The sequence below is a fragment of the Exophiala xenobiotica genome, assembly GCF_000835505.1.
Source record: "Exophiala xenobiotica strain CBS 118157 unplaced genomic scaffold supercont1.2, whole genome shotgun sequence".
Taxonomy (NCBI): Eukaryota; Fungi; Ascomycota; class Eurotiomycetes; order Chaetothyriales; family Herpotrichiellaceae; genus Exophiala; species Exophiala xenobiotica.
The window spans coordinates 2,740,648-2,761,685 of NW_013562493.1; the positions used below are offsets into that span (position 1 = coordinate 2,740,648).

General features: G+C 52.0%; 8 protein-coding genes across 10 annotated transcripts; 3 read left to right on the forward strand and 5 right to left on the reverse strand.

Moving 5' to 3' along the window:
- Positions 1–515: 515 nt before the first annotated feature.
- Positions 516–2,760, forward strand: PV05_03223 (uncharacterized protein; the record flags this gene model as incomplete). The annotated part of the gene is made up of 2 exons (XM_013463854.1): positions 516–785; positions 832–2,760. 2 exons carry the CDS (start codon positions 516–518, stop codon positions 2,758–2,760), a joined length of 2,199 nt encoding a protein of 732 aa, XP_013319308.1.
- Positions 2,761–3,645: 885 nt separating this feature from the next.
- On the forward strand, positions 3,646–5,427 carry PV05_03224 (uncharacterized protein; the record flags this gene model as incomplete). The annotated part of the gene is made up of 3 exons (XM_013463855.1): positions 3,646–3,978; positions 4,040–4,967; positions 5,033–5,427. The coding sequence occupies 3 exons, from the start codon at positions 3,646–3,648 to the stop codon at positions 5,425–5,427; spliced, it is 1,656 nt and encodes a 551-aa protein (XP_013319309.1).
- A 779-nt stretch (positions 5,428–6,206) lies between these two features.
- PV05_03225 (uncharacterized protein) lies at positions 6,207–8,543 on the reverse strand (the record flags this gene model as incomplete). The annotated part of the gene is made up of 4 exons (XM_013463856.1): positions 6,207–7,988; positions 8,049–8,123; positions 8,182–8,307; positions 8,394–8,543. The coding sequence occupies 4 exons, from the start codon at positions 8,541–8,543 to the stop codon at positions 6,207–6,209; spliced, it is 2,133 nt and encodes a 710-aa protein (XP_013319310.1).
- A 602-nt stretch (positions 8,544–9,145) lies between these two features.
- Positions 9,146–10,551, reverse strand: PV05_03226 (histidinol dehydrogenase; the record flags this gene model as incomplete). The annotated part of the gene is made up of 2 exons (XM_013463857.1): positions 9,146–9,421; positions 9,484–10,551. The coding sequence occupies 2 exons, from the start codon at positions 10,549–10,551 to the stop codon at positions 9,146–9,148; spliced, it is 1,344 nt and encodes a 447-aa protein (XP_013319311.1).
- A 308-nt stretch (positions 10,552–10,859) lies between these two features.
- On the reverse strand, positions 10,860–13,307 carry PV05_03227. 3 transcript variants are annotated; one of them, XM_013463858.1, is made up of 6 exons: positions 12,906–13,307; positions 12,616–12,825; positions 11,930–12,559; positions 11,538–11,872; positions 11,260–11,488; positions 10,860–11,210 (listed from the first exon to the last, which is right to left on the reverse strand). In XM_013463858.1, the coding sequence occupies exons 2-6, from the start codon at positions 12,707–12,709 to the stop codon at positions 11,134–11,136; spliced, it is 1,365 nt and encodes a 454-aa protein (XP_013319312.1). In that variant the 5' UTR covers positions 12,710–12,825; positions 12,906–13,307; the 3' UTR covers positions 10,860–11,133. The 3 variants fall into 3 exon arrangements, with proteins under 3 accessions (XP_013319312.1, XP_013319314.1, XP_013319313.1); XM_013463860.1 differs by having other exon boundaries at positions 12,616–13,307; XM_013463859.1 differs by having other exon boundaries at positions 11,260–11,872; positions 12,616–13,307.
- Positions 13,308–13,634: 327 nt separating this feature from the next.
- On the reverse strand, positions 13,635–15,476 carry PV05_03228 (uncharacterized protein; the record flags this gene model as incomplete). Its single annotated transcript, XM_013463861.1, has 2 exons — positions 13,635–13,725; positions 13,783–15,476. 2 exons carry the CDS (start codon positions 15,474–15,476, stop codon positions 13,635–13,637), a joined length of 1,785 nt encoding a protein of 594 aa, XP_013319315.1.
- Positions 15,477–15,917: 441 nt separating this feature from the next.
- On the forward strand, positions 15,918–18,868 carry PV05_03229 (uncharacterized protein; the record flags this gene model as incomplete). Its single annotated transcript, XM_013463862.1, has 5 exons — positions 15,918–16,399; positions 17,452–17,884; positions 17,961–18,496; positions 18,578–18,673; positions 18,742–18,868. 5 exons carry the CDS (start codon positions 15,918–15,920, stop codon positions 18,866–18,868), a joined length of 1,674 nt encoding a protein of 557 aa, XP_013319316.1.
- An 820-nt stretch (positions 18,869–19,688) lies between these two features.
- Positions 19,689–20,791, reverse strand: PV05_03230 (uncharacterized protein; the record flags this gene model as incomplete). Its single annotated transcript, XM_013463863.1, has 4 exons — positions 19,689–19,745; positions 19,834–20,499; positions 20,592–20,725; positions 20,779–20,791. The coding sequence occupies 4 exons, from the start codon at positions 20,789–20,791 to the stop codon at positions 19,689–19,691; spliced, it is 870 nt and encodes a 289-aa protein (XP_013319317.1).
- Between the last annotated feature and the right edge of the window lie 247 nt (positions 20,792–21,038).

Here is a 21,038-nt window from a genome sequence, read left to right on the forward strand (position 1 = left end):
TGGCGGTCTGAAATACCCAGATCCAAAGGCGGGATTGCATGCTTACTCACTAACCAGAACATGGTGCTCACAACATGGTGCTCCAATACAGGCGTGTTCGCTGTTGTCTGTCTTGCACACTACCCTAGTAATCGTAACGAAGAGATGCCCCACTGACAATGGCAACAAACCGAGACGAAATCGATACGAAGGGTGTTAGTGCGCACGGGACGATTTCGAGACGAAACCCCTGGATGGGGATGTGTCCTATCAATTTGCACTTCCTTGAAGCCGCCAACAACCACCGATCAATCGATAGACAAATGAAAAGTCTGTGATGGTAGCGGGGACAGGTCCAGCCGTTGTTGACGTGATGGAGTTTCCAATTCAAGGCGACAAGGCTGCGATTCTGGACCGGAAACAGGTTGTGCCTTGCCACGCCTTGCCTTTGTTAATTACATTTATATCGAGTTCTGGCAATATAACGCTCATAATCAGGTATCTACAACTGAGTCTTGTCGGAGGGCATTCTCAATATGGACGCCGGGATGCAGAGCGTCACTACCTTACCTACATGGATCCGCTTGCCGTCGGCATCGCTCCTGCCGCCAAAGGTATCGCTGTCGTTGCAACATCTTGATTTTTGGGACCAGTTCGGCTTGATAGTCCTGCTGGCGCTTCTCTACACCTTCTTCCCAGGCTCAGGTCCCGAAAAAGGATGGTTCGACATCATTTGGGGCGCCAATGAAGAGGGCAACATACAGAAGGAGAATAGCAGAAACATTGTTAAGGTCCTTGACAAAACGGTACACAAGCCCTTCCCCCTGGATCAACATAACGCTGATATGGCAGGGCTCCGATGTTGTTGTGTTCTTCGGATCGCAAAGTGGAAGAAGCGAGCGTCTCGCTAACAGCCTGTCTCGCGATCTCACCACCAGATACAAAGTCAAAGCCTTTGTGGCGGACCTAGATGATTTCGACCACAACTACCTGGAGACTTTTCCAGGTTCAAAGCTCGCCATCTTCGTTCTCGCAACCTTCGGCGAGGGCGACCCTACCGATAACGCAATCGGATTCCTTGAAGTGGTCTCACGCTGGACTCGTGACAGAGTGGATGCCAAACAAGGACGTCTACGCAATCTGAAGTATTGTGCCTTTGGTTTGGGTAACAGCAGCTACAAATATTACAACAAGTGCGTTGATGTGGTCGATGCAGGACTCTCCCTGATGGGAGCGACAAGACTTGGGCCTGTTGGAAAAGGAGATGAGGCACGAGGCACTGTTGCTACCGACGAGGATTTCATGGAGTGGTCGGACAACATCCTTACTATGATTGCACAGCAATACAATTGGACCGAGGCGGAATCCAGGTACGAGCCGGAGATCTTGATTGAAAGTACAACAGTCGATTTTGCCAAGGTCTACTTAGGGGAGAGGAGTAGCGCTCAGCTCGAAGGAACGACAAGTGCTATCATCAACCATCGAAATCCATACAGCTGTCCGGTTGCTCAAAGTAAAGAACTCTACACAGATCCCAGCCGCAATTGCTTGCATATGGAGTTCGACCTTTCAGGCGTGCCGGAGCTGAAGTATCAATCAGGCGACCATCTGGCCATCTGGCCTGCAAATCCCGAGAACGAGGTCAATAAGATAATGGACCTTCTGGGGCTGGACGAAAACTCCCGGAAAGAACCTGTTGTGGTTCGGCTCAGAGACGATATCGATTCGGAACACGTTAAGATTCCTCTCCCCTCGCCAACAACGCGCGAGAGTATTTTCAAATACTACTTGGAAATTTGCGGTCCTGTGTCGTCCGATTTGCTGAAGAAGCTTCTCCATTATGCGCCAACAGACAGGGCGAAGGCAGCCCTGTCAACGTTGATCGAATCTCGTGAGACTTTCCATCAGCTTGTGACCTTGCGATGCTGGAACATCGCAAGGGTCATGGAATTTGCGGATCCAGAAGCCAGATGGCAGGTACCGATCGGATTTTTCGTTGAGCGCCTTGGGCGTCTTCAAGCACGGTACTATTCAATTGCGTCTTCCCCGGCCATCGAGCCACGGAAACCTGCCATCACCGCAGTCGTTACCACTAAAGCACTTCCTGCCTGCTCCTCTTCGGGAATTATAGCCGACAAAATGCACGGCGTGGCATCAAACTACCTACTAGCTCTCAAGCACGGCATTAATCAAGAAGGTCAGTCATCCAATGGTTTGACTTACGATCTAGATGGTCCACGGGGCAAGCTTGCTGGGGGAAAGGTCTTCCTTCACATCCGCCATTCAACCTTCAAGTTGCCAGCCAACAACAGAACTCCTATTATCATGGTAGCAGCTGGCACAGGCATTGCTCCCTTCCGTGGGTTTGTCCAGGAGCGAGTTCGAATTGCTACGGCCGGTCAAGAGGTTGGGCCCATGCTCTTATTGTTCGGTTGTCGCTCTCCTGAGCACGATTACTTGTATTCCCAAGAATGGGAAAAGACTGAGGAAATGCTGGGCAAAGACAGGTTCCGCATTATTACAGCATTCTCACGACAACAAGAGAAGAGGGTCTACGTGCAAAATAAGCTGGAAGAATATGGTGAACTCGTAGCGAAGATGCTGGACGATGGTGCATACTTTTATGTCTGCGGCTCGACTGACATGGCGCGAGGTGTACGTGAGGCGCTGGTGAAGGTCATGATGCAAGCAAAAGGCTATGATGAGAAGGCAGCGGACAATCATGTAAGATACGAGCTGAAGCAGGCACGGCGGTTACAGGAGGATGTCTGGTCCACATGAATAGGAAGCTAGCTGATACCTTGAAACACAAACGAGACAGGCATGCAAAGACTATGGAGCCAATAATGAGTCGTCCAGACTGAACAATTAATCGCAGGTCAATGCTTCTGGAGTAGAATACCAGTAGGTGGTTATTATGGGTGAATCTGTCTGGCTAAACCCCTTACTTCTTACCATGATCGTCTTGAATCCGCGTCTCGAGTATCACCTGCTGACCTCGAAGGGTGGAGCGACCAAGGCTGCTAAGCCTGTCACCCTTGAACGTCTCGCTAAACAAATGGTCAGTACATGGGGCGCTAGCTTAGAACTTTTTGTAACCTCTGAACTTCAACTCGTATTCGTCTCGAACTCAGCCCGTCTTGCGCCAAATTGGGGAGCTGTGGCGCCACTATCGAATTTCAATAGTCTCCAAATATTTGGGCCAAGATCCTTACGAGTGCCTCGGAAAGAAGTCCCTCCAGTTGCTTTTACCCTTGTACGTTACTAGCTACTGTCTACCCCGCATGTTTGGCCGTCGATTCGAAAAGCTCTCCGCCCCCAGAAGTAATATCGGGGTACAGAATCTTCGCGTGGAGACGAGAGCGAATCTCAGCACCTCGTCTACGTCTCGTCTACGTCTCGTCTCGAAGGCTGTCTGGTCGCGTGGATGTAGTGTCTAGCAATCTCGAGCTTGTGGGGTCCAGTTGAGACTAGGGAGAAGTGAAGGAGGTTGTGCTACAAACTGGGACAGAGACGAATATAAAGATCATCATCACCTCGACGAAATATTTTCGGCCCCCATCCAAAGTTTCTACCTTGCAGTCCTCGTCAAGAGTGCAAAGCAAGATCAATCTAAACCATACATCAAGAAAACTCAAGCTCCGCCAAAGGGACGCAGCACAAATCATGGCTTTCCTCAAAGGTTACTGGCGGCGACTTAGCCAGCGCCAACTCCTCCTTCTTACCGGCTTCGTGGCTGCTTTCGCCGTCGGCTTCGATGGTATGGCACAAGGAGCCATGGCCAGCGTGCAAGCCGCACCTCACTACACCTACACAATGCAGATTGGCACGGAAGATGGCGTTGTTACCAATTCTACCCGACAGGGTGGCATCGTTGCCATTTACTATCTGGGAAGCCTTTGCGGTGCTTTTATGGCCGGCTGGATCGCCGACACGTACGGACGTTCCAAGGCTGTGCATTTTGGCGCGGTTTGGGCATTCTTGGGTTGTGCTCTACAGGTAAGTCGGTTCATCAACACTCCCTCCTGCTGAAAGCCATTTCATCTCACGAAAATACAAGTGTGCTGCCCAGAATCTGAACATGATGCTCTGTGCTCGTATCATCGCTGGCATGGGAGCTGGTCAGCTCATGAGCACCGTCCCCACCTGGACAGCCGAGATCGCAGCCTCTCACCATCGTGGCAAGGTCATCACGGCTACGTTCATGGCAAATTTTGTCGGCATTGCCATTATCGTCTGGCTCGGTTTCGGTATCAGTTTCACAACCTTTGGCGACGGCTCTTTCCGTTGGAGATTCGTGTTTGCCGCCAACATGCTCCCACTTTTCATTCTGGTACCGCTGACCTTGATGATGCCTGAATCCCCTCGATGGCTTGTCAAGGTCGGTCGCCGGGAAGAAGCTCTGGAGATCCTCGCCCTGGCCCGTGGCGAGAGTGCTCACACAACCACGGTTCAACACGAAGTCAACGAGATTATCGTCGCCGACGAGCTTGAGAAGGAGAGCGGCAAGCGCAACTCCTACTGGTCTATGCTGGTGGGCGTCGGCTATGGCGACCTGCATATCGCCCGGCGTGTCCAGCTCGGCTTCTGGTTGCAAGTCATGTGTCAGTTCTGCACTGGAATTGCCGCTGTTCTTATCTACTCGGGCTACATCTTCGCCCTGGCCAATTTCAACGGCATCAAGTCATCCTGGCTCGGCGCAATCACCAACACTGTCGGTATCCCAGCTACTCTCGTTGCCATTTACAGCATGGATTACCTCGGTCGCCGCAAGCTGGCTTTTGTGGGCTCTTCCCTACAGACCATACTTCTGTTCATGGTCGGCGGCCTCATGGTGGCTATCAAGAACAACCCAGACAAGGCAGACAACATCGGAAAGGCCACCGCCTCACTGATCCCTGTCTACATGTTCGTCTTCGCCGCCACATGGCTCGTCATTCCTTGGGTCTACGCGACCGAGATCTTCCCGACCGCACTCCGTGCAAGAGGTGCGTGGAGCTCTTTGAGATTGCCAGAAATTCGTTGCTGGGACTATTGACTGACTCGTTCACAGGAAACGCCTTCAATGTCGCGGGATGGTCTATTGGCTACGGCGGTGGCGGACTGGTGATTCCCATCATGTTTTCAAACATCGGTGCGAATACATTCTTTGTCATCGGCGCCTTCCAGATCATCACCATCCCGATCATCTACTGCTTCTATCCCGAGACCAATCAACGCAGTTTGGAATCCCTAGACCTCCTCTTCGCCTCCAAATCTCCCTTCGTCTGGAGCGAAGAGCGCGAGTTCGCCAAGAGGATCGGTGAGCTTGAACATGCCGTGGAAGCGAGGATGGCACAAGAGGGTAATCCACTCAGTCAGTCCGCAGAAAAGGATGTGGTGCACGCTGCGGAGGTTGAAAAGCTGCCGTCGGAGACTCCTAGCCTGGATGCGGATAGGGCAAGATAGTCCCGCATTAGAGTTGAGCCAGAACTCTCGTCCCATTCTGGGTATGTACAGTATCGGCTGTGGTGCAGCACGATGGAGATTGAGGTCGAGGTGACTCCAGCGAAATATTACTCACGTGACTGGCAATTCATGTGAGTTGGTTGCTGAACATGCACGACATACCTAGATTGCCGGGATTTCCGAATCTTATTTTCGGCCCGATACCCGCCTTGGCACTATTGGAGGCTAGTACTAGTTAGGCAGGTGCATGGGTACTTTGGAGATCTTTCCGTTGGCTGAGCATCCGATGGGCAATGTATGTTCGAGATCAACCAACGGCATCACAGGTGCGAGGTAGTGAAAGTGATCGGTCCGCTGGGAGAGGAGCTCTGGTGCCTGAGCAGCGCGGACAGAGGAAAGCAGCCAAGGCAACGGGCTGCAATGCTGCCTTGTCTGTCGCAAATCTCAGCCTCACTGGCTGCATCCGTATGTCTGTGTTTCATCCCGGTCAGAGCGGAATCAGGCTCTGCAAGGCAAACCGCTTATAGTGGAAACACTGCGTGGCAGATATATGAAGGAATGGATGGACACGACTGGATACTAGCGGGATTTTCCTGATTCTCTGATGCTTGTTGGTGGCATGACATTATCATCTACAGAAAGCAGAATCTGGCCTATACTGTATCCGTAGACACAACGAGCACTTGACATCCTAATGGCGACAAAGGAACCCCGGCTGGAAGTAGCCGAACACCATATGATGTTGCTGGCGTGGCACCTGTGACCAATGATTGGGCAGCCTACTCAATTCTCCTCGCGGCACCGACATCAGGCACACCGACGCCCTCGACGACCTTCCCACCCACAACCTCGTAGACCGGGAGCTCTTGAAGTCTGTCAATGACATGATGCAAAGTCGGTAGACAGTCCCAGTCCAGCGCGTCTATCTTGAATGTTGCCCGGTTGGCTTGCCACACCCTCTGCGTCACGGGTTGCGGCATGTCTTCCTTGTAAGGGACGAAGACGGCATGTTCATCTGCGGCGATACCTTTGTTCTCACGGCCCACTTTGGGCACGTAGCGATAGACCAAGATGCCGTCGTCATCCTCACCGCTGATCTTGCCTGTCACGTTGCTCAAGTCTGTAACCGGCTTGAGGCCCTCCAGCCGGAAATTTCCCCACTGCGAGCCTTGCCAACTGGTGTTGACTCGGTACGACTCGGCGCCCCGATAGATGTCGATCGCCGAATAGAGCTTTGGCATGCCCAGTTCTTCGCGACCGGAAACGATAGGGTCGGTCAAGGACTCGAAGAGAATCGGCATGTACGTCCCGCTGACGATGTCACCGTTGGATTTGGTGTATTCGACACCGTGGATATACAGGCCCAAGTGGCTATAACCAGAGCCTCCGAGCCACTCCATCTTGTTGAGGGTCGTCTGAGAGAATGAAGCGTAGGCGATCGTCCCAGGCGACTTGAAACGGTACTTCTTGTCCCCTGGAGGGAATAGGTTTTGGAGGACGGTGCGCGAGGTTTTGAATTTGATCGATGCCGTGGTGAAGGTCGACTTCAGAGCGTTGCGCGCCGTGCCCTGGTGGTTCTGCCGTGGGCCTGGCATGGGGCCGAACTGAATCGGCATCCGCCAGTAGACCTTTGGAACCTGCGCCCATTTGTACTCCCGCAGCCTTTGAGTGCTGTTGTCAAATTCATCATGGCCGAAGTTGTAATTGGTGTACTCGGTCATGTCCATTTTGACCCCCTCCTTTAGGTCGCGTCCTGCCAGCCTTGAGTACTCTTGGATCCTATTGGCACGGTCGTAGCGGATGGACTCCCAGAGCTTCAGACGCGCAGGGACTTCCTCGGGTGACAGACCGCGCTCAAGGACCACACTCAACGCAACAGCGTCTTCGATGGCGCAGCCTGCACCCTGGCCTTGATGCGGTAGGAAGGGATGCGCGGCATCGCCGATCAAGGCAAGTCGGCTGTTGACCCACGTAGGCAGGGCGGGCATGTCGAGAAGCTTCCATGACTTGAGAGATTCCGGATTGGCTTTGGCAATGAGCGCTTTGACAGCCGGATCGAAATCCCGATATACTTCGAGCAGGCGGTCATGGGTTGCTTGGGTGTTCCAGTCGTCGCTGGCCTCGGATTCGCCTTCGGGATGAATGCATACAAAGTTCAGCAGCGTGTCATGGCTTGTTGGATACATGACTATTCGCCGGTCAATCGCGTACCAGATGATCAATTCGCCGTCCTTTTCAGCCAATGGTCTGGTAACCGAGTCCTCAAGTGCTGCAGATCGTTCGATCATGAACCGGAATGCCGCCTTTCCAGAGCCAAACACTTTGGCATTCTCAGCGCCTGGCACACGAGCTCGGCTCCGTGAATGGACCCCATCAGCACCAATGACAACATCGCCACGCACAATGGACCCATCTTTCAATGTGATGCAGGCGTTTGATGGGTCAATATCGACAACAGGTGTCGAAAGATTGAGCTCAACTGGAATGCCTGGAAGAGTGCTCGAGGTCGCGGTGCGTTTGAGAGTATCATGAAGATGAATTCTGTGGGCAAGTAACCACTCCTACATTGGATTCGAATTGAGCTTTCGTTCTTGAACTTGGTCAAGGGTCCTCGTACTTACATGTTGCCAGTTCTGGTTCGAAAGCTCGAGATCTATCTGGCGTTGAAGTTCACCTGTCGACTTGTACTCGGTCAACTGATCAATATGGTCAGTTTGTGGTCTTTATGTCTGAAGGAAAGAGGTCCCTTCGCACCATCCGCATCAAATTCGCTCCGCTGGCCGCCACGTCGACCCCGAGTCTTTTGAGTACGCCATGGGCGTTGGGTGCGATATGCAATGCAGCACCAGTCTCGACGGCAAATTGACCTTGCTCATATATCTGTTGAGGCACTACTGGTCAGTACACGTCGCCGTCACGCCCATGTCGGCTGCTCATCCACAAGGGCTGAAGGATTTCTCTCTCACATGCACTTCGTGGCCTTGGTGTCTTAGGCCAACCCCAGCAGAAAGCCCTGCTATGCCTGCACCCACAATCAAGATCTTGAGAGATGTTTTCTCGCCTGGGTGGTGGTACCCGTTGACGGCCGCTGAAGACGCCGAGATGGTTTCTGCCATCGAAAGTGAAGTTGTTGGATGGTTTTGGGACTGGGTTCAAGATCAGGTAACTCGGTGACCATAACACGGATGTTCAGAAGGCATATTTGTTCTACCGGTCCACGAAGTGCTCCTCGTACTGACCTGCCAGGCTCTTTGCAATACCTATTCTGCCATATCGACCGTGAGTGGAGGGCCATGTGGAGAGCTATGTCCTTGATTGCCGCAATGCATCCGGTAGGGCCGGTGGTCCGCATGTGGAGGGTAACGATCCGACTGCCACGAATACCGAGGTGGGGCGGTCGAGCCTTCAAGCCGATGCCCGCATGATGCGTGGGGGAACATTGAAACACCCTCGTATGTGTTTCGTAGTGAGCCGGAAATGATACCTCACCATCCGAGGCTATGCGAATCGAGTTGAAGCGCCGTGGTATATTGACATGGTTGTATTACACTATGACAGAAGGGACAACAATTCAGGAGGAGGACCGAAGTCTCACAGCTAGCGTTGAGATGGATCGTTTTCCGCTTCTGACCGACGTACTGTTCGCCTATACTACGACCTCACACATTGTCCAAACCTGTCCCGCTATTTCTTTTCCCTGGAGAGACATGGAGAGAGATCACCGCCTCGGGCGATAACCATGCTGGACATCGTCCCCGTCGATCCACTCGAAGCGGTCACCCAAGAACTTGTGTGCACGTAGATCTCCCGAGCGAGCATGGCCCTCGAACATCTCAGCACGAGCAGCTCGGCCACACAATTGCCCCAGCTTGCCGCTGGCCTCATTGGACCGGACCTCTTGATATGTGACCGTCCGCAGGAACTTGCCTACCCAGAGGCCACCCGTGTAGCGAGCAGCTTTTCGCGTAGGGAGAACATGGTTCGTCCCAATGCACTAGAAGTCCCATGTCAGCCACGAAACTTCCGCACAGAGATAAGAAGATAGATATCCAGTACCTTGTCACCGTACGAGACACATGTCCTCTCACCCAGGAAGATGGCACCATAGTTGTGCATCTTGTCCAATGCCTCGCGAGGATTTTCTGTCAAGATCTGGACATGTTCAGAAGCATACTCGTCGGCTAGAGCATAAGCGTCATCGATATTCTCAACCACGGCCACCTCGCCATAGTCTCTCCAAGAAGTGCCCGCTAGCTCGGCTGTAGTCAGGTTTAATAATAGCTTGTCGACGTGCTCGATAGTCTGGCGGCCAAGGTCTTCGCTGGTCGTGATCAATATCGCTGGAGTATCCGGACCATGTTCCGCTTGGGAGAGCAAATCCGTCGCTACCGTGTAAGGATCGGCACGTTCGTCGGCTACAATGAGCACTTCGGTTGGGCCAGCTAAGAGGTCGATGCCGACCTCCCCAAATAATGCCCGCTTGGCTTCTGCAACATACGGGTTTCCAGGTCCAGCAATGAAGTCGACTTTGCGGATCGTTTCAGTGCCTACCGCCATGGCGGCGACAGCTTGTACACCGCCCAGGATAAAGATCTCGTCAGCTCCGGCCAGGTGCATTGCGGTAATGGTTGCGTTAGGAAGCTCTCCATTAATTGGAGGTGTACATCCAATCACGTTGGGGACGCCAGCCACTTTAGCGGTCAGAATTGTCATATGTGCCGAAGCAAGCAAAGGGTAGCGGCCGCCGGGAATATAGGCCCCAACGGTGTCGATTGGATTATTCTTTTGGCCCAGGAATACCCCAGGTTGTATTTCGAGTTCAAAGTCCTTCAGGGAAGCCAGTTGTGCCTGAGCAAAGGTGCGGACGTTGTGTTGAACTTCTTTGATGTCTTTAATGGTTTGCTCGGGGACCTTTCTCATGGCTTCCTCAACCTGCGCTCGAGTGAGCTTGAACGAGGCAGGATCCCACTTGTCGAAGCGTTGAGAGTATTGTCGGACTGCATTGTCGCCTTGAGCTCGGATGTTCTCAATGACCTCCCTGACGGTGCTTTGCACTTGTGGGTTGACCTGCTGCTTTTTCTCCTCTGACGTGCGCGTACCGGTCTTGAGGTAGCGAGGAGCCATATCCGCGGATCTTCGTTGTATACTCTTGCGCTGCCTGGTAGGTGACCTGTTCGCATGAAAGCTCGCCAGGCTGAAATACCGTTGCTTGTTCGGCTATATAGGGCACCCCCTCTCTTGATCCCCACTCCTGATCTGCCGAACTATTACGGTGTAATCCCCGAGGCTATCTCATGGCTCTTTCTCGCTAAGCCAGGGTTGGTGCGGATGTTGCTACTCCAAATTTTGGACGGTTCACCACTAGTTGCGACTGAGGCCCTTGACCAGAAAAGACGCAGGAGAAGTATAATGAGAGAGCGAGAATGGAGCTGGTGGGATTGCAGAGTCTGCATTATCATTGCATGAAGGGAATCTATGGCTGGTGGCATGGTCTTTGTGCCCGACGAGTCCGAGAATGTTGTAGTCACTAACCGTTTGTGCATATATGGACTTTCCAGCATACCAAGGTATGCCTAATGAGCCCAGATCCCAAAGATTTCCCCATGAGTTGCTCTAGGCACGTCAACAGGTACATCAGACGTTTCCTGCCCATGTCTTTCCAGTCCCACATAGGTCATTCGATTGGGAGCACCTAGCAACTTCGCTTCATTCACCCCTCATGAACTCAATTGCTCCAGGAGCGAATGCTTTCAAAGCATTGTTGACACCCTGCTCACCGTCGACTTCAGCGTGTCAGCACGTACTGCGGACCACCAGGTTCATCAAACTCACAGATACCGATGATTTTCACTTCTAGAGAGGCTTGCGCTGTCCCTGGTTCATTGCGGATGGCTTCCTGAAATGTGCCAACCATAGCTCCAGAACAACCGTAATACCCAACGATGGTATGTTCTCTGGTGATGGTTATGGTTCGCTCATTGGCAATCTCGGCCGTTTCCGGACACACAAGTTGACCTATGGCAGCTGCGCGCTTGTCAGGCAGGAACACTTCTTCGAAGGTCTACCAGCCGTGTCAGTCGTTGCAGGCTTTGAAGACACGGAATACCTACCGGCACGTGCATAGTGTCTCGGTTGCTGAGTTTCTGTTGTTTTGCACTGTCTCGAGCCAGGAACTCGAAGACCTTCTCACAGCCCGAGGTCCAGGCCTTAGCCTCCTTTAGAGGGTCAGAGGTTCTGTACTCAGCAATCGGGCGATCGTTGCCAGCATAGAAGACAGAAAACAAAGCGTTGTGTAAGGTATGAGGGTTCATCGCCGCGGAAGTAGAGAGCTGATCTTCTCTGATTGCGTGTTGTGGCCGATGCTTCTCACCCGGCAGAATCCGAAAGATAGCGATATCTGCTTCAGAATTCAGACTGTGAAGATAGACATGAAAGACGCGCATATCTGTAAAGAAAGTCAATGTCCAAGTTGGCCCCAATGCAAGGAAGAAAAAGGCTTTACCATCTCCGTTGTCATAGTCTTGCTCCCGGGCCGCCCAGACTTCCGACGACACGCGCGCTCGTAACCCATTGGCTGAGTCGTCGATGTCGAGATGTTTGAGGCACTTGAGGTATGTGATTGTGTCGGATTTCTGATGATCTTGAACGCCTTCTTGAATATCCAAGAAGTGTGCAGCGGTAACGAACTTGTCGCCTTGCAACCAGAAGCCTGACATTGTGATCAGACTGTGATTGCAAGATTTGTGGGCGGACAGCTGTTCGGAAGGCTGGCTTCGGCAGGTGCAGATCGGAACCCACAGCTTTCCTGCCGCTTGAGTGATAGACTCCAAAGCCATTCTCGCCTGTTTTGACTTGTGTTTGTCTCGCCCTGCAAGCTGCGCTACTGGGTACTCGGTTGGACTCTCGACCAAAAGTTTACCACCCTCCTGAACAAGGTATGTTTTCAGCCAACTCTTAGTCGTTTCGTCATAGATCGGACCGCCGAAGTAGGTAGACATGACTGGTCCTGCTTCGAGCGCCTTCGGATTTGGCTTCGGCTTGATTTTGTAGAAGTCTGGGAAGGTCTGCCCGTGTGGAATGTAAGGGGACATCCACATTTCTTGAGCGAACTGTGAATCATTTGTAGAGACCTCTACGACCAGTGTCAGTAAGAACTGCTTGACCTGAGCGCACCAAGAGCAAACTTACTGACAAAGCCAACTACGCAGTCACCCTGATGAGGCTTTTGGTGATTGCTAGCTTGTGGCAGCGTATTCTTTGAAGAGGGCGAGTTGGACGCCATGATTGGTGAAAGAAGACAAGAAAGATCTTTGCTGTGGTCTGAAAAGTTGATAACAAGATAATCGGCGCCCAAGACAAACTTGGTTGCGTAGATCAAGATGGCAAATCCCAGGCAAACTAACTAGAAGGTCAACAAAGCAACTGATGGCGGATGGTGATACAAAGCCGCCTTGGCATCACTGACGAAAGAATCCCACCTTCCAATCACTAGGCGTGAAGAACACTGCCTGGTGCGGCATTTTGTGATTGATTGGGGAAAAACTGCCTTGGGCTCTTCACTGCAGGAGTACGAGAATGTAGCGGTTGTATGCTCTCAGCGAATGGGTAGAGAACAGCTGTCAAGCAGCAACTTCAGCCCGGCCTTTCTCCTACATTTCTGCTTGTGCCTTTCTTTGTTCCTAGCTTTGTCTTGGACCTTGACTCTACTCGACTTTGTGGAAGAAAGTGCATGGAGACGAGGGCGATGACTGTAACTGAGGCCGACAGATCGAGGAGTGGGTACAGTTAGCAGCTGATATAAAGTGGCGTCGTATCGTTGAGGACTGTCGTTCGAGGTTGCGCTTTACTAGATGGAATAAAGAGAAGCTCACCAGCTCAAGTCGTCAAGTCGTCAGGTCCCCAAGCTCCCGTAGATGAGTTGTGCGATCAAGCGCAGGCAACTCCAAGTTTACGCTTACCCATCATGGTTAGGTCCATTTTCCCCGAACAATGACGTCGTTTGTTTACTTTTTCACATGTCGCCCCGAAAACGGAGAATTCATGCTTCTACTTGGTTCGTCCAGGTTATTTCGGGGGACAGAAATCTATGTAATCGAAGGTAATCTGAGTTGACGGCAGGCACACCACGCTGGTTCTCCAGGGAAACCTGGTCAGACTGTCCAGATCTCAGCAGCTAGCTAAGTATGGAGAGCTGCATACCGAAGCATTCATTTTGGTGGAATAATTGGCAATGTCAAGTGATTGACATATTTTGGTCCGAAATGAATGTTGTTCTTCCCAGCCAGCTTCTGGTCCGATCTGAATGGTGACGAATTAGCAAGATCAGAAAGCTGCAGTGGCAAGCCATGCACGTACCTATCGACTGGGCTGTTATGCTGGAATGTTCCACATCCCTGCGTGTCTCCCGAGGAGATCTCCAAGACCAATTGGGCTCCAGGCTCAAGGACAACGTTTGTGGGCCACACCTCTACATCCACAGGATAGACCTCGCCCGGCAGGACAGGCAGGACGGAATTGGAGAAATAGTCTCGATATGGCAAGTAGGGTCGATGTCTGTGGTGGTCGACGTTCACTTTGCGAAGGCTCACTCGTTGCCAGCCCTTGCACAGTGGTACAGGGTCACCGGCTGTGCCAGTGTAGAACACTTCACGCCCTGAAGGTCCAATATGCCGAAGGGTCAGGAAAAGGTCGATATCTGTCGGTACATTGCCGCCAATGTCAGCGTTCATAGAAACATTGAGATGTGCAACGATATGCCCAGTGATTTCGACTTCCTTCCCCATTGGAGCAGTGGTGAATTGGATCAGTTGTGGCTCCCTGAGCGTCCCGAGCGCTTTGTAGGTCAACTTGCTTGTTTGCTTGTAGGCCGGTTTCTGATTTATTAAGCCAAGTTGGTCTGTGAGGTAGAAACGCGTATAGAGTGTGCGAGGAATTGGCCATTCTTCTTCCTCTCGCGTAGGGAATTTCTTCTCTGCCTCTGGATTATTGTGACCCGCGTCGCCCTTTCGCAGTACCAAGCCTACCCGAGCTACTTGACCTTCTACCGACCAGCCCACTCTGTCATCTCCATGGAGGAAGGCGTCAAGGAAACTTCGCTGCATCTCGACTTGCTCATGATAGTAGAAAGGCAGATCGTGCCGGCCGACGCAAAATCTTAGATACTTGAACTTCGATCCAGCATAAGTGAAACCTTCGATGTTGCCTCTGAGGTGTAACAGAATTCCACCCCAGTTCCCCACGCTCAGGACAGGCACTCTTATATCTTCAAGGTTATACTCTTTCGAAGCGTAGTATGGCTGGTCTCGAAATTGGTTTTCGACATTGTCGACGTTCTGATCCCTCCGATTCTGCTCCAGCTCCTCCGCGGTCAGGTCACCTTCGATGGTGTCGGGACCCCAGTTTCTAGCCTTTCGACCAGGTAATCCATACTGATTACTTAGCACCTGGCGATCCCACCAAAAGCGAATGAATGCATTAGACAAAATGCCACCGTGGCGGCAGCGGTCGCGGTAATAGTCGCTCATTCCTTCCCAGGGGACGATAGCGGCAAGACCCTTAGGCTGTAGTGCTGCAACTCGCCATTGACTCCCAGCGTAATAACTGATACCCAGGAGGCCCACCTTGCCATTTGACCACGGTTGCTCTGAGGACCATTCCACGACGTCGAAGAAGGCCTCACTAGTGCCTTTAGACATAGTGTCGAGAACTCCTGGAGATTGACCTAAGCCACGTTCATCCGCCCGTACCACGGCGTAGCCATGCGATGTCCAGTACCCAGGATCTGGGGTCTCCCATGCTGAGTGCTCGGACTTATGCTCTTGGTTCACTTCCGAGAAAGATTGTGCGTGGAAGTCCTTGTAGGGGATGTCCTTGCCGTAAGGGCCGTAGGTTACGAGCACGGGGCATTTGTTGTCCTCGCTTTTCGGTCGATAGACGTTGCACCTGACCAATCCTTGGGAGCTCTTGAGGGGAATCGATACATTTTGCTCGACAATGTAAGCGAACGAGCTCCTGTCGATAGAAGAGATGTCTCGTGGTTGAACAGGCATCGTCGCAGTTTCACCAGACTATCTGTACCAATGCAACGGGCAAGGAATACAAGCATCACCTAGTGATTCTTTCATTGTTTACTCCCTAAATTAGTCACAATTTGTGTGCTTCAGGTTCCGATGCCGAGGATGGTTTGCAAACCCCATCGGGAGGTGGTCGAGCACTTCGGCCTTTGCCTGGACCCGGTAAGTGGGGGCCCGAGATGATGTCGGGCAGCGTCAACTCCATACTTCGGTCATACAGATTGGGTCAAATGAAGTATTCCACGCCGAACAGTGGACGGCACGGAGAGAGCAGCACCAAGACAATCTGCATTTCAATCACGCGATCAGCCGCACCACCAGGATTGACTTACAACAGATAAGGCGATGGCTGCATCGAACCTGTGCATCTAAAACCGTGTATCTCTCGCGAATTTCTTCCTGACAGGAACAATCATCATGTCTCAAGTTACCCACGGAATTCATACGCTTCTCGACAATGGCCTGCCTGCCATCAGCCGTTATATAACCGACCACAACTCCGAAGCAAAAGCCGTCTTCTCGACCCATATTGAGGAGCGTTTGCCGTGGCAAGAGCTCCCCGACGGTGCACGATTCTGTCTAGGCTACGCGACTGAAAAGTTTCCAGTGCAGTTGTCACAACAAGAAGACCTTCACGTCTACCAACGGTATCTGGAAAACAAGCCGGGAATCACTATTCCTGGGGGGACCGTCCTGCGCCTAGTCGATATGATGCCAGGAGCACTGTCACCAATGCATCGTACAGTCAGTCTGGATTACGGGGTGGTATTGGAAGGGGAGGTCGAGCTGGTGTTGGACTCTGGGGAAGTCAGACTTCTGAAACGGGGAGACGTAGCCATCCAAAGAGGCACGAACCATGCTTGGAGGAACGCGAGCGACACGCAATGGGCCAGGATGTTGTACGTGCTGCAAGAGGCGCAGACTCTAAACATAGGCGGAGAGACTTTGGGAGAAGACTATGGTGGCATTCCAGGGGTGAGACCCTCTAGACCAGACGCAGCGTCAAAATACTTGACAACGACGGAAGAAAGTGATCTGGCATCGGAGACAAGATAATGGCTGATTTTCTCTGACTCGCTATACACAGGATCGAGGTAAAGTAGGGATTAAATCAGCTTGAGGTTACCACTCTCCACCGATAGGATATTTGAAATAGTCCACATCTCTTCCCAGTCTAGACAAATTCTGAGCTTGCATTAGCCGGTAGATGCGACGAGCATTGAGAGATACTTGCCGCTTGGAGTTGCACACCCCTCAACATGGTGAAAATGAATACCATTTCCATCAGGTTTACTCCCCCAGGCCGCTGACTCCTGTCAAGATTGCGGTTGATGGGGCGGAGGTTTGGAATGCCTCGGTGGTCAGTCGGCCACCACTCGGGATTGTTTGGAGGGTCAGAATCGATCTGTCGTGGATTTGGGTCTTCAGCACGTCCTGCCGATGACGGATCGCCCGAGTGATGCAGGTCATAGTCGGTCAGGGCTTCAAGGACTGCGCGAGATACAGGATTTGCGGTAGTAGTCACGGACATGATGCACAAATCATAACAGGTTGAAATGGATATGAGCCCTGCAGCTAGTGAGCCAAAATGTTCTGTAGTCAAAATCTAAGAGAGTACGTCTTGGAACAGATTAACAGGTGAAGGATGCCATTTGCCACAGGTCTGCGTCCCTGTCAGTAAATCCCAGAAGCCGATGGTGGAGGGTGATTTTTACTAGAGCCGCCCGTCCACCCACTCGGCGGACCGAACAACCCATACCCATTGATCGAAATCTGTAAATCATTGCTGGGATGATCTGAGGCTTGCCACTAGTAGATCTCAAATTGACCTCTCGACGTGCTTCTCAATGGTGTCTTCTTAATATCAAAAAAAAGTTTGTGTTCGACTTCAAAGATATTGACATATCAACCCGAAGCCCGACCATTAAAGCACTGATCTCTGTCTTCTCAGCTCACTACCAGTCGAACCTACCATCTTTGTGCAGAAAATGGGAGACTCATTTCATCAGATTCGAGCTGCTGTCATTGAAGGCCGTGCCCAGTCGCCCCGATACATCCAGAGGCAGCTCACACTCCTACACGATGCCTTGCTAAAGCATCAAAAGGCCATCCGAACAGCAATCAAGCGCCAAACCAATTACACATCGGCCGAGATCGATGCAGAAATCTATCTGACATTGGACGCAATCAAACATGATTACGAGTCTTTCGACTTTTCAAAAGTCGTGCAAGAAGAGTACAGCCTTGCCCAGCTCAAGGACTACCCTTCGCGCCGCGTAGCAGTCGGGTGTATTTACGTCATTCCCTCGGAGCACAGCCGTCTTTATTCGATTGTACAGACTGTGTCGGCAGCCATAACCGCCGGAAATTGTGTCGTGGTCGAAGTAAGTGCCATTCGGACCACCCTTTCGACAGGACGCGGAACCTACGAACTTGACATGCTAACACAGACTGATGCAGCTCGGAAAATCAGCCTCGGATTTAGACTCGCTTCTGGCAAAGGTCCTTGCAGGTGCCCTGGACGGAGAAACGTTTGCTATGGTCGCCGGCAAACCTGATGACCAAGACTTCTTCACCCAGCATTGTGTTGTCGTTGATGCTCGAAAGAATCCCCAGACACCAGGTTCTGCACATATATTGCTCGCAAAGCCCAGCCGATGCATCGCCGTGGTGGACAGGACGGTGTCTTCTGCAGATATAGCGCACGCAGCTCGTGAGATAGCACGTGCACGGTTCAGCTTCGACGGAAAATCTCCTTATGCACCAGATTTGGTGCTGGTCAATGAGTTCGTTCTGCAGGAGTTCTGCCGCGCAGCGGTACAATACACCACTACCCTGCTGACTAGAGGCGTCGAACCAGATCTGGATGACGATAGGAGGGCTATGCGCACGGCCATTGATTTCGTGGACCCGGCAGTCATGGAACTGCAGCGAGCTCCGGGCGTGTCCACAGTTCTCTCTGGATCCCGAGGGAAGATCCTGTGCATGCAGAAGAGGTAAGCAGGAAGTCCGGCAGAATTCGACCCTTCAACGGCCATGAGCACCCTTACTGACTCACATATATTCTGGGCTGACAGGGATGAGTCACTGATGAGCCGCAAAGTCACCAGTCCGGTGCTTGTGATCCATTCCATACGGAGCCTTGACGATGCCATTGATCTGATTAATTCGTGGTAAGGGTTTTCCAGCCCCGTCCGCAAAACAGCCTTCAGAGTCGCTGATTCTCCTTGTTTGCCTGCAGCAACCGCAATGAACGTCATCAAGCGGCCTATTTCTTTGCCAACGCTGTCACAGCCAAGTATCTAGGTCAATTCATTCCCTCACGGCTTTCATACACCAATTGTATTCCGATTGCATTGCTAGGTTAGTGACTCCGTTTCTATTCTACCTATAGTGGGAGACCACCTCACTAGGCCACGAAAAGGCTGACATTCCTTTGCCATACAAAAGTTGGACCCTCTGCACCGACGTCTTGTACAGAGCCACCTTCCATCCAGCCACGGTACACCCAGCAGCTTTTCTCAAACGCATCGCCTGAATACATATCCTCACGGTTGGAGCAGGACCTACTCTGCGATCTCTTGGATTCGTCCTCGAATGTTTCCCGGAGAAAGATCGAAGTGGAGTCGTCGAAACCACTCACGCCAACGAAGCAGGGGTCAGGCGCGGGAATTGGGTTCTTCGAGCAAGGTCTAATCGTCGGCGGCATGGTCGCACTTACAGGAGTTATCACCGCGAGCACGTTGCTTGCGAAATATGCTGTGCCAGTATTGTTAAAGCAGCTTAAGAGGTAACAGGGCTGGTAGCGAAGAACTGCATGAGACTTCAAGAAGGGGCGGACCAGTATGCGATGGATTGCATAAGGTGGCTTCCTTGCACATCGGTCATCAATAGAGGGAATGTTAAATGCAATGGCGATTTTGGTATTGGGTCCGCTAAGAATTCTCATTGCACATAATATAAGAACCTCCACCACATCAGAACTTGGGGCTGTGTCGCACAAGCCCAGGATACTCAAAGCCTACGAAATATGCTAGCTGGCACTTGACAAGAAATTTGCCGTGACCATGGAAACAGTCTCGCATTTCTTGCTACTTCAGGTTTGCGAAAGGTTTGAATACACCGTAGTCAGAAAATGACCTAGAGACACCGTCGTAGAAGCCGAGCCTTGAGCAAAATTCGACAACCCTAAGCAGCCGCAGTGGCCCAGGAGCCAAATGCGTATTGTGAATTGCACATGTTGGTCTGTCAAAGAATGGCGCCGATGTTAGCCTATTACATGAGGACTCGGATGTCTTGAAGTATAAGGGACTTGGGACGAGGACGGGCTTACCAGCTCCCACGTCTCAGCTTTCAACTGGCCGTACGTGCCCTCGTCTTCGTCGTCACCTACGGCACCGGCGACGAACATGGCGCTCATGAAGTGATCGTCGGTGGCATGTGCATCGCGGTATTGTGGATGCTTCATGAGCCTTGTGACGGCTCTTCGCAACCGGGGTCCCGAATTACTCTCAACTGCGTCTTGGAAGCTCTGTCGAAACTCTAGAGCCCAATCCTCGGGCGGAGTCTGCTGGGCAAAATTGTCGCGGTATGCGAGCATGGGACCCCATACGTTACGGTAGAGGTTGTGCACGGCGCCACCGGAACCGATCAGTAGGTATCCCTCCTTTCGAAGCGGGCGAAGAGCAGCGCCCAGAGCTACATGATAGTGTGGGTCGTAGCGCGCGTTCATGCTGATAATTGTGGTGGGCGGACAACCGTTAGGGAACATCCGGATGAGGATCAAGTATGTGTCGTGAATCCAGTTGAAGCCAGGGTTGCCCTCGGCTTCGAACCCAGCGGCACGGAGCATGTCGATGCATCGGTTGCCGGTCCGCATGTCTGGATTGAGCTTGTAGTTGGCATATTTGGAAGGATGGACGTATGCCACTGGAGATTTATCAGGCTTGGGGTTTGTGGCTACCTGAACGACGTCGTTGAGGGCGGCCCAATGTGCGCCCTAGGGACACAACGTCAGATACGGAAAACCGATTAGAGGAAGGGAGGGGAGGTTTGAAACAAGTGATCAACAACAGTAATTGAGGAACGTACCATGATAATAACGCCTTTGATATTGTGAGCCAGCGCTTCATCACCACATTGTTTCCAGTACTGAGCAGACGAAGACTCTTCCCCTAGCATCATTGTCGAGCCATGAGAGAAGAAGTAGACAGGAGTCAACAGGTCTGCACTCAGGTCAGAGAATCACCCGGGAACTAGGTCTGACCAGGAAGCGTACTATTGGAAGCCATTGTGAATGCTGTCCTGCGCTGAGCAAATCGACTGCGGTATCTCTAACAACAGGAGTCCCAGCAGCCCAAGTCGGTGTGAACTGACTGGTGAAGCCCTCCAGCCAGAGTAAAATAAAGTGATATTGAACCCTAGCAGTGAAGCAGCTGAGCTTGCAAGGTTTCGTCGACTGCAGATTTCGGCTGCAGTAAATTTCCAGCATGAACGTTAGTTGATCGCATCATGCGGCAAGCAGTCCCCCATTCCTTA

Excerpts from the sequence above, each read along its gene's own strand:
- PV05_03227 (XM_013463858.1), bottom strand. The coding sequence starts at position 12,709 with ATGGCGTCCAACTCGCCCTCTTCAAAGAATACGCTGCCACAAGCTAGC. Across the intron at positions 11,489-11,537 it reads GAGACACTATGCACGTGCCG|ACCTTCGAAGAAGTGTTCCT; the intron begins GTAGGTATTCCG and ends CACGGCTGGTAG. Across the intron at positions 11,211-11,259 it reads AGTGAAAATCATCGGTATCT|TCGACGGTGAGCAGGGTGTC; the intron begins GTGAGTTTGATG and ends GACACGCTGAAG.